This window comes from Caretta caretta, chromosome 11 (assembly GCF_965140235.1).
Source record: "Caretta caretta isolate rCarCar2 chromosome 11, rCarCar1.hap1, whole genome shotgun sequence".
NCBI classification, from domain to species: Eukaryota; Metazoa; Chordata; order Testudines; family Cheloniidae; genus Caretta; species Caretta caretta.
This window is the reverse complement of record NC_134216.1, coordinates 28,232,835-28,244,911: the sequence shown is the minus strand read 5'-3', so window position 1 is coordinate 28,244,911 and position 12,077 is coordinate 28,232,835. Positions and strand designations below refer to the sequence as shown.

The 12,077-nt window shown below is 40.3% G+C and overlaps 1 protein-coding gene across 5 annotated transcripts in view; it reads left to right on the top strand.

Annotated features, from left to right (window-relative positions):
* Positions 1 to 12,077, top strand: part of CACNB4 (calcium voltage-gated channel auxiliary subunit beta 4) — a 190,853-nt gene that overhangs the window by 159,199 nt on the left and 19,577 nt on the right. For all 5 annotated transcript variants that reach the window (XR_007359150.2, XM_048869761.2, XM_048869762.2 and 2 more), the window contains 3 exons: positions 86 to 195; positions 1,775 to 1,926; positions 3,957 to 4,052. Coding sequence is in view for 4 of the 5 variants with exons in the window: in XM_048869761.2 (XP_048725718.1) it covers positions 86 to 195; positions 1,775 to 1,926; positions 3,957 to 4,052 (358 nt within the window). In the remaining variant the exon portion in view is untranslated. The remainder of the gene's footprint in view (positions 1 to 85; positions 196 to 1,774; positions 1,927 to 3,956; positions 4,053 to 12,077) is intronic.

Here is a 12,077-nt window from a genome sequence, read left to right as displayed (position 1 = left end):
CAACACAAAGTAGATGTAAATCACATACAGTACAGTAAAAATATGACTGCAGTGTTTTTGTTCTTTCCTGTGTTCTTATTCATAGGATATCAATAACTAGAGTGACAGCCGACATTTCTCTTGCTAAGAGGTCTGTCCTAAATAATCCGAGCAAGAGGGCAATAATTGAGCGGTCGAATACCAGGTCCAGTTTAGGTAAGATGTTAGCACATGTACTGCACTGCACATAGTTACGTCCTGGAGCAAAGTGACAGCTTTTAAATGTCATGAGCCCTTCCATTATAATCATGAGATGCCTATAGTATTAGCCACTGGAAACCAGCAGGTTCTTGCAAAAACTGGATTACAGCTTTATGGGATCCCATAGAGCCTGTGAGATTTCCAGATGAAAGGCCTTTTTAGCAGTCCACCAGAACTTGTTGGCACCAGTATCTTATTCACGTATGCCTGATCCATTGCCTGTTGAAGTCAATAAGAAGAGCTTTTGTAATTGACTTCAGTGGGCTTTGGATCAGGCCCATAAACTGTATCTGAATTTAACTCCAAGTGATCTGTTCCTTTATTGATGCAGAGGATTTAAATAGGTAAATCCAAATTTCATATGTGCTGATGGGAGAAAAAGGCTCCTGGGGATAAAATTCACCCCAGTGTGGCTGGGCAAAGCTCAGTGCACTATGGAAGCTTCATATTAAGTGCCTAAGTGGAACATTAGTAAGGCATACTTAGAACCTTTTCTGGGCCTTGTACATTAAGGTTTGCTTCATTCTGAGTGACTGATTTTGTATTTTAAGTCACGAATAGTGCTAAGAAAACAACTGTGAAATGTTTAGAAATAATTAGTTTGCTCATGTAGCCAAGTTATTGGGTGAACCATATTGTTTCTAACTGATTTAGAGTCTGTGTGTATTTAGGGGCGCCTAAGAACAAATCTTAAGAAGTAACCTTATGCTTTATAGATTATTGAAGTAGCAGTTAGGTGGATAGACTACACTGACTATAATTTTTATTATTTCCAAATACAGCAAATATACCAACATACCAGATTAATCATAGTATGCAAAATAAATAAATAGGGTTAGTATAAAGTGAGGGGCAGGAAAGTGATCTTTCTTCGGGGTCTGTTAATCATAGACCTCTAAAAACTTAGCCCAAATTGCTTTGATTTTTTCAGGCATTCCCTTTCTGCAAAATGCCAGTCATTCATTAGCTGCGAGGTCAGCCATATCACTGAGCCAGGCATCAATATTTGGTGGGGATCCACTTTTCTATTTTTGCATGATTAATTTTTTAGCCACTAAAGCTCCACTTTGGAACCGTGCTGCTTTGTTACCAGGTAATCTCTAGATATTGGAAATATATCCAAGAATGAAACTTAAGGGGGCAGGCTCCAATTTAGCATCCAATATCAAATTGGTCCTGTGACCCAACTTATATCAGAAATTCTTGATACGGGGTGCTCCCAAAACATATGAGCTAATATAACATCAAGGGAGTTACATTGCCAACAACAGTCCTCATTCATGAGGCTTATTACCATTAGCGTATGTGGAGACCAAAGTAGCATTTTTAAAAACAGTCTAAAAATGTATGTTCTGTACTTGCATCGCCTGTTCTAGTCTCCTGTGTAAATCACAAATGTTTATTTATACATGAAGTCCATATATTGTACATATACTGTACACCAAAACCAATGGCACATGTGATTTATTTTTCTAAACAGTATTGGGGTAGAGCAGTTATGACCTGTTGTTTTGGTTTTGGTGTTGTTGTTTAGCTGAAGTGCAGAGTGAAATTGAAAGAATCTTTGAGTTGGCAAGATCCTTACAGCTGGTTGTCCTAGATGCGGATACTATCAATCATCCAGCACAACTTATTAAGACATCTTTAGCACCGATTATAGTTCATGTTAAAGTGTCATCTCCAAAGGTAATTATAATCATCTTTAAAATACATGCATTTTACTTTTAAAATGTTACATGCTCGTTGTCCTCCGAGATAGGGTGTGTTCTCTTTTTACCTCAAAATGCACATGTTGACACCAATGAGAGCTTTGTGCTCATATCAGAAGAAAACCATTCTGTTGTATACAGGTTCTTGTACAGGCCCATCCCTGTAATATCTGAGCCCTTTCCAGTAGTGCATTAAATGCCATGACTAAGCCTCTGTCTCATGTGGTTCCTTTTTTATTTTTTTCTCTCCTTTCCCTAGAGGGGGAATCCTTCTGTGTTTAACATCCTCATGCAACTATTCACCTTGAAAATAGATATTTATTTTCAGTTACAATTGTAGTGAGTTTAATGTTCATGAAAGGTGCTGCATTCACAGCCATAGAGATTTAAGCCCTTAATTCATCTTCAGAACAAGTGCCATCTCTCCTCACTCCACCAATGTGCCTTAACTCTCCCTTGGAGGGCCACCTCTAGAGGTGAGAGATTAGATCAGTCCTTGGTGCTTCTTATTGAGACTCCCAACCAGGACACTAGATAGTGCCAGTTGTGGTTTTTGGGATGTCCTCTGGGCTCTTCATGTAGAGCACAAAAACCACAAAAGTGATTTTTTTAAAGTGCTGCTTTAAGGTTCTTAATAACCTTTGCACACTTATGCCTTGTCTGTATTATTGCACCAGTTAAACTGAAGATGTATTTTTAAATCTATTTAAACCTGGCTTATATTGATTTTAGCGTAATTCAGTTACTAACTAAATAAAGCTAAAATAATATAAACAAGGAGGACATTGATATGAGAGAGTCTATGCAGGGGTTTGCACCAATTTTCATTTAAAAAAACAATTTTAATGTAATTCTGAAAGTTTTAATATAGACAAGGCTGTAGCCCCTATACTGGTTTAGCAGTCAATGCCTGACTACTTGTGTTCTTTCACAATTTGCTTCTTGTTACATTAACTATTGGCAGTTAAGGATGGCTACTATTATCTAGCATTATACTTCAGTACCATAGACTTCAGGGTGAGTAACTTTTTCCAGATCCTTCACTCGCTCTTCCAGAAAACCTACATGTTTTCTAAAACTAAAAGTCTGAATCCTCACGTGGTGCAAATGGAGGTAGGGTGATGTATGTCAGTTGAGGATCTGGCTCACATTCTGTAAGGAAACAGCATAATTTAAGTTTTAACAGCACCCCTTAATGCACTTATAATAATATAAAGTTCTTAATGTAAACTCAGTGTACATAATTTGCATATTCCCTGCTGACTGCTATTGAATTTTCCTGATATGGTGCTGGTTGTACTAGCTACACCCATTCTATTGAATGGAAAGTTATCTGGCAAGTGAGTTGGGGAGGATCAAGAGCACAAAGGTCAAGGGCACACTTTTCTTTTTGAAGTCTTTCACCCAAAGGCTTGTGAGCAGCGTGTTTGATACTATAATTTTCTTTTATAGTTTATAGATAAAGAATTTAGAATTCCTAATTTCTCCCACCCCCTAAATTCTATTAATGAACATACTGCAGAAAAAAATGAGGTAATATGAACTGTGGGTGTTAAAAAAAAAAAAAAAAAAACCTTCTGTATCAAAATATACTTCCGAGCAGACTGTCACCATAATATCAGTATTGCACAGCATAATATACTATTACTGTTATGCTATAATCAAGCTGGTGCAACTGCATAATTTTCAGGGAGCATTGGAAAATAGTCCTTTAGAAAATTATATTTGTTGACAATAACCTAGTACTTAGAACCAGAACAAAGCAAAATCACACTTTAAACTGCATTTGGAAAATATGCTTTGGGTCGAATCCTATGCCGAGATAAACATGCAGAAATCCCAGTGAAGTAAATTGAAGAATTTGCATCTGTCTGATGACAAAATTTGATCCATTATATTAAATGTAATACGAATAAGACTTATTACATTGGTTAATCCTGTCATTGGCATTTGGATCTCTTGTATCTGGGGATGTTTGACTCTTGTTTTCCTCTTTTCCTCTCTCAGGTTTTGCAGCGACTGATTAAATCCAGAGGAAAGTCACAAAGTAAACACTTAAATGTTCAGTTGGTGGCAGCTGATAAACTTGCACAATGTCCACCAGTAAGTACAGAAAAAATCAACAAGAATAAAACTTCAGATCAATGAACTGGAGTTTTGTACATTTCTACTGTGTTTATCATTGATATAGTTGCATTCACATGTTGTCAGTTGACTTTTTGGTGATGCTCACAGCCCTCCAGTCCTAGACCAGCTAAGAGGAAAAAAAAAAAAGTCAACACTATTCAGTCACTTTTTATATTCAAAAAAGTAGCTTGTCTGGGGCCCTACAATAACCTGCATCTCAAAATTGAGTTTCTGGCACTTCAGCAAAGAACGCTTTCAAAAGATCATCTGTTGAGACATTCCGGTTGGCCCAGTGGAGCTAGACAATTATCGCAAGCCACCTTGTTGGGATCATGATTAGCCATTTTAATTGATGCGGAGTCCTGCAGTTAACAGGCCTGCAAGCTGCCCCAGATGTTTAGGCCACCTGATGGGGTAGTTTTCTATGGGGAGGGTATATGGATGTATGTGGAAAAGCAGCTAAAATTGTTTCGACTTTTGAAACTCAGCCCAAGGTTTTGTTGCAGGACAAACCTTTTTGTGAAATGCACACAGGTGGTAACTTGCCTATATGACAACCCAATGTCTATGCATGAGAATGAGCATGGTAAGACATAACAGTCCACGTCACATCATGGGGCCTCATTGGGAAATCTATCGTAGGTTTTTCTAGAGCACCCACTGGTGTAGGATCAAAGAGAAAAATCATGGAAAAACATGGAAAAATCAGATTTGAAGAATGAGAGCTATAGTGGACTTCAAATAACAGAATCCTCTCAGCTCTTCCCCACCTCTAGGAAGTTCTCTTTTAGTGTATATCTACATTTCTAGCTATCCTCCTTCAAGTCCATCTAAAGAGGTGGTGGACTTAGCAGTAATTTATTGTAAGGGTCAGAAGGGAATTGGGTGCTGCTGTCACAGTCCCAGCTGCCAAGCAGGAAGCCTACTGTAAGGGTCTCCTTAATCCAAGAATAGAGAAATATGGGAGACCTATAAGGCCATGTCTACGCGACCAGTTATGGCAAAACTTATGTCGTTCAGGGGTATGAAAAAACACCCCCTTGAGCAACATAAGTTTTGCCGGAATAAGTGGTAGAGAGCACAGTGTTGTGTCAGCAGAAGAACTTCTCCTGCCAACATAGCTACTGCCGCTCATTGGGGGTACAGTTCATGTCAACGGGCGAGATCTCTCCTAGTGGCATAGAGTGACTTCACAAGAGATCTTATAGTGATGCAACTGTATCTGTACAGCTATGCTGCTGTAAGCTCTCTAATGTAGACAAGTCAGTGTGTCGTCCAACAGATATAGGAAGGTTAAGAAACAGCCACTGCCTCTGATAGGATGCCAGCTAGTAACTTGTTAGACAAAAAAGATGCTCTCAAACATCCAAGAGCTGTTTTTTGAGTCCTCAAGCTGATCATGGTTGAGAGGTTGATTCTGTGGTTCTGTCCAGACTCGGTGGGAAAATTGTGGGATTTTTTGTTTGTTGAATCGGGTGAGTCTTGGTCCACATGTGAACTTGCACTGAAATGATAAAAGGTGTGAATTGAAACCAATTTAGTCATTTTGGTGCATGTCTTTGTGTGGACACTGTTATTTCAGAATGAAAGTGGCTAACCTCAAACCACTTTTATTTCAAAAGAAGAGTGTCCACACACACATCTGCCCAAAAATAACTAAACTGATTTTGCATGTACCTGGAGGTACTTAACCCCATCTGAAACACTGCTTAACACCTAGTCTAGATGCAGTTTGACACCCTTACCATCATGTTACCTGGCAGGGGTTGATGCTAACCTGATTATAAACGTGTTAGACTTTGTCTAGATTAGAATTTGAAGCAAGTCTTAGGGTTTGTCTACACTGGCAGTTTACAGCGCTGCAACTTTCTCACTCAGGGGTGTGAAAAAACACACCCCTGAGCGCAGCAAGTTTCAGAGCTGTAAAGCGCCAGTGTAGACAGTGCTGTGAGCCGCGCCTCTCATGGAGGTGGGATTTTTTAGAGTGCTGGCAGAGCTCTCTCCCAGTGCTCTGCCGTGACTACACAAGCCACGTTAAAGCACTGCTGCTTTAGTGTTGCCAGTGTAGACTAGCCCTTAGTTAAGTCTAGTGTAGACAAGGCTACACTTCCTTTAACATGTGCTAGGTTCCCCACTAGGCTCAACCCATTTAGCACATTAAGGCAGTATGTTTTCTTTACACTAGACTTTTAAAGCATGTTAGTTAACACAGGTCAGCTGGCATGTGCTAACGTCACACCTGAAATCCTAGTCTAGACAAGACCTTAAACTGTATCTAGTTAAGTGATAGGTCAAATGGGGTTAGGTACCTCGAGGTACCTGACTTGATTTTAAAAGACACCTTTTCTCCTAGGCTAGAGAGCTCTTGTGTCATTGGTGACCATAGGACTAGTGTAGTCTCCCAAGCTGAGTGTCAGTGGCGAGGGGAGTCTCAAAAGGCAGGCCAGCACACTTAAACCAGTTCAAACAGAAAGAGGTTGGAAGGCAGCTGATATCACTACCAAGAACAAAAGCAGCAAAAAAGCTGAAGTCCAGCCCTATGTTAAAGAGAGGTTCAGTTAGGTCTTTGCTCTGGACCCTGGGTAACAAGTAGGGGAACTGCTTCCTCCTCTCCTTTACCCACTGGCCCTAATAAGGGAGCTGGAGTATCCCAGGGCTGTCACCCGTCGCTGCAGCAACTAATCCCCTTCCTTTCTAACCTCCTTCTGGTGGTAGAATCTCTGGCCTGTGCCCACCCCTCCCCCTTGCAACATTCCAGATCTGCCAGCAGGAATGGTGGAGCCCAAGCCAACACCAAAGTGGGAAGGATAGGCTCAGCTATGTATGTGGGGAAAAAAATCACTTTTCCCTCTTCCTCCTCTTGAACCATTTCTCTTGTCAACAGGCTGTCTTTTCAGGTCAAATCCCTCCTTCAGCCATTGAGGTTGGGGGTTCCCACCCAATTGCATCCCACTTTGGCCATGTCTACACTATGAGCATTATAGTGGCATAGCTATACTAAGACCATAATGTAGACACAGACTTCAGCAACAGAAGGAACTCCACCTCCCCAAGCAACGGTAGCTAGGTTGATGGACACCGACTCAAAACTGGGAGTTAGGTCGTCATAGCTGAAGCTCTGTCAACCTAAGCTTTAAGTGTAGACTATGCTTTGCCTATGTCTTCACTGCAAGTGAAGGTGTGATTGCAGCAAGGGTAGACATACCCAATACTGGCTTTAATTTAGCTAGCGCAGCTAACAATAGTAGTGAAGGTGTTATGGCACAGTCCATCACTAGCAACCAAATAAGTATCCACGGTCCCTGGCAGGCTTTTACTCAAGCAGCTAGCCTGATTTCAAGCCCATGCCACGATGTCTACAATATTATTATTACCCTTGCTAGCTAGATTTAACCTAACAGGATTATTCCTACCTGTGCTTCATCACTTTGCAGTGAAGACATACCTTTAGTAGAGCCTGGGTATAGTAGGATCACTGCATCACAGCTGACAGCTTTTCATAAGCAGTTGTTGCTTTCTTCTTCTCCTGTCTGTTGGAACTTGGCCCCCTCCCTCTGTCCCCTAACTGCTGGGAATCCGGATGCCTTCTTTCTTCCTTTGGATTTTGAAGCATGACAGAGGAGTGAGGATGAATTATTTCCTACAGCAAGCTCCTTCCATGGCAAAAACAAGCCTGCTAAACTGAAATAAAGGACCACTTCCTCCCCCATACAGACTAAGTCTTTATTCTCTGAGCTATTAAAAATACCAAAACTGTGTGGAACAATTAATTACAGATAACCACAGTTGATAGTTATAATATTACCATCTCAAGCCTTTCAAATTCATAAATTAGGCCATGAAAAATCATGAGATTGACTTAAAATCATGTCTAGTCATTTCTTTTTCCCTCTGGTTTTTGAGTGTTCACACTTTCAAGCTTTTCTCTGCAGCAGTGAGGGACAGAAAATTCCTTTTATTTTGTTGGTTTTTATATGAAAGCTGAGATTTTCCCTTAATTCCATAATTCTGGGAACTGTGGCTTTAAGAAAAATGCAAACCAAATATTGTGAGACTCTCACTGAAGTTATGATCATTGTCAGCACATTTTATGGTGAGCAAAGTGGGAGCCTGTTATGAAAGGTATAATGCCTCGAGTGCTGTGTGGAACACTGGTGCATAGCAAATCTTGCTACAGCATTTTAAAGCACTCCTCTTAGCACAGTCATCCTAGCATGTGAGCATATGAGGCATAGCCCCTCCCCTGCTGAGTAATGCCCCTTCTGGGGCCGCTCAGCACTGCCTGCAGCATAAAACACCCACTTTCCCCAGCACTGGGAGATAGATTATGCCTGCCCTGTGTGTGGGTATGCCGGAGGCAGGGCACCACACTGTCGTCTCCAGTCTAGAACTCCTGTACAAGGAGCCTCCTGATTTAACCCAGCCAGTGCCCCCTGCAATATAAACATTGTTTCTTGTTCTTAGTTATAGAACTTTCATTGACGATAGAAAGAGAGGGCGACCAAATAAATGTGGACATGTAATTCCTTAACTGCACTTGGTTGGAGAGCAGCATGTATTGTCATAAACTGTCCCATTCTTCTCAGAAAGTGGGGGGTGTCTGTCCTGTGACATGTTAGAAACAGCCACAACATGGGCTGGGCATTTTCTGTGTAAAAGGATAGGTGGTGATGATCATCTTAGAGCAAAGAATCCATTCTGTCCCAACCCCTTCCTTTTCATGGCAATGACATACTGTAAGCATCTCTGGTTACAGTAACAGTAGGATCTAGTGCTCTCCCCTCTGTCACCCTGCTTGTGTTCCACTCTGAGAAGTACTGAAAGTTGTTCAAACCATCTCAAATTTTATATTGGGGAGTCCACTGTATTATGTTCGTCTCATGAGTAATTTTCCATTGAATCATGTTGTTACAATAAAGGGAAGAAAAAGGATATTTCTGTGGATTAACACACATTAACTGAAACAAAATATTATATTAGTTCTGTAGCAGTAGTAACCAAAAATATATATAAGGCCTAATTTAGACTGGGTGTATATGGAGTTAAATGGAGTCCGACCTGCTCACATTGCATCTGAATTTGGTCCATGGTGTTTACTCAGGGCTGTCATTGCTACTTACATGTACAAGACTATCTGTAGTGTTCACCATCGCATTCTTCACATTGTAAAAATAGTTTTTCTCCATTTGAAAAGAGCAGACTGTGCAGTGCTTAATTTGTAATGAAAGAGGTGCCAGAGCTCAAGCAATTTTTTTACATTCATAACTGAAGCAGCAAGCCCAGAGGTGCTGGGGCTATGAACTGCCAAGGCTAGAGGTGCCGGGGATCAGCCCTGGCAAGTCCTGGCACAAATTAAGGACTGAGCCTGTGCATATTGCATTCATGTGCTCATTTATGCAGTGCCTTCCTCTTATTTTAGCTAATCTTTTCCTATCAATTGTACTGAAGTGAGTGAATTTGATTGAAATAAATGGCCCGCACCTGCAAGGTGCATATCACATCTTACCTAGTACATAATAGCACTTTATAATATCCACAACATCTGATATAACTCAGCTTTTATTCCACATCCTGAGATTTTATTTAGACAACTCCCACTGACATTCAATGAGACCCTGCCTGAGCAAGGACTGAGTGTAAAGCTCAAGATTTGGACTCGTAGTTCCCATGAGCCAAACTCCATCCACAGATACACTTGTCAGCTTCCCAGTGAAGTCAGTTAATCTGACAAGAATTTCACACAGTTTTTACTTCATTGAAATTACCCCTGATTGACACCACTGCTAAGGAGATGGATATTTGTACGGGAGAGCAGAATCTGGTCCATGGTGAATACAGTTTAAAGGCTATATTCTACTTTTGGCTATGCAAACACAGCTCGCATTGATGTTTCTATAGTTGGACGGATAAAATGAGGAAAATGGGGCCTGGACTCTATTCTGTCTCATTCAGAATATTGTTTTTCCTTAAATCAGTGGCAGCTTTTCTAGTCAGAGATCAAACTAGCCAATAATATCTGCCCCAAGCAATTGGAGTAAGAGGGTGGAGGTTGTGTTATTTTTAATACAAAGGATGGGCTACCTTGTTAAATTATTTCCCACATTGCTGGGCAATTACTTGGAGCTGTGGGGTCACTTGTTTGTAAATATTCACCAGTGTGAGTAAGGGTCACACAATCTAGCTCTATTTGATTGCTGAGGTTTTGGTTAAATTTCACAGGAGGAGTAAATTAAGGAAAGATTCAATTAAGTGAAAGCATATTGCTAATATGGAAGGTTCTTATCATAACCCTGTACAGTATTGTATGTCTTTTGCATTAAAAACTACAGTATTTCACAGCTCAAATTCTAGTAAGAAGAATATTTGCATACTCCCATCTTCTTTATGTATTGGGCATAAAATGTTTAGTTTATTTGGATATATCTGAAAGCCATCAAAAATCACATTTCTAATTTGCATGGTGCTGAGAGACGTTATGAAACTGATTAGTACTGTACATCTAGACATTATAAAAATAGTTGTCTTTTTTGGAATATCTAACTGCTTTCACTATCAATTGCTCATTAATTTTTCACTGATGCTGTTAATGCTGTGCTAAGAATACCTGTCACTGCAAAATTCATTAAGCAGTAGCAGGTACTTTGCATGGCTTAATGAAACAGGAACTGTACCAAGAATGTAGTTAAAATGTGCTAGTCAAATACAGTTTATTATTTCTTTTTTGGATTTATACAAATGCTCAAAAAGGGTCATCTGTGTGTGCTCTAGGTTCTTTTGACATAACTTAAAATTAATTGGAAATAGTACCACATCATAACTAAAGTGCAGCAATACAATTAAATATAACCCAGCACCAGCTAGCCAGGAAATTTAAAATCTCAGGTCCCTTCACCTTCCAGTAATTTTCCACCCTTGCAGTTCCAGCTGTGGAGTTCATTCCCTCTGGGTCTACCAGTATCCCTTAAGGAAGCTAGAGAGTGGAGTGCAGGAAGCCAACCTCTCTTCCTTTTCAGCCCCCATAACCTTTATGTGAGGGGAGGGCAATGAGGTCCCAGCAATGGGCTGGCTGGGAACAGGTTGGGAAGAGGGATGGCTGACAGCTGCCTCCTAAATAGGTGAATGTGATTAAGGAAATAATTATGACCTGCACTATAGAATTTATTGCCAGGTACTTCCAGATATTTTAGGTGAATAAAATTGCAGCCCTAACTATACCACATCCATTGCCTCCTGTCTTCCTTCTGGTGTGGCAGGACAATGGTAACATAGTAAATATAAGGAAATGAAAATACTGTACTAGTTATCTTAGATAGGAATTCTAAATAGATAAAGCTGAGGAGAGGTGATTTCTTCCTTGGTTCATTTTGGTTCAGGAAAAGCAACAGAGAAATCTTTACACATGAGGTTTTGTCCAAAGGATAGAGAACACTGCAATAATACATACTGCTTAGGAAATTGATGGTATCTATGTTGTTAACAGCTCAATTCACTATCTCTGCTGTGTTCTTTATCATTGACCTGGAAGAAAAATACAATTATCACTGATAAAAATTTGCAGATGATATAAAACTTGGAGGAGTGGTTGCTGTTTCAGAGCAACCTGGATTACCTGGTAAACTGGGTGTAAGCAAATGATGTGTGTTTTTAATATGGCTAAATGTAATTGTATACATCTAGGGACAAAGAACGTAGCTTATACTTACAGGATTGTGGGACTCTATCCTGGGAAACAGTGACTCTGAAAAAGATTTGGGGGTCATGGCGGATAATCAGCTGAACTCCAGTGTGATATCTTGGCCAAAAAATCAAATGTGATCCTATAGTGCATAGAATCATAGAAGATTAGGGTTGGAAGAGACCGCAGGAGTCATCTAGTTCAACCCCTGCTCAAAGCAGGACCAACCCCAACTAAATCTTACCAGCCAGGGCTTTATTAAGCTGGGCCTTAAAAACCTCTAAGGATGGAGGTTCCACCACCTCCCTAGGTAACCCATTCCAGTG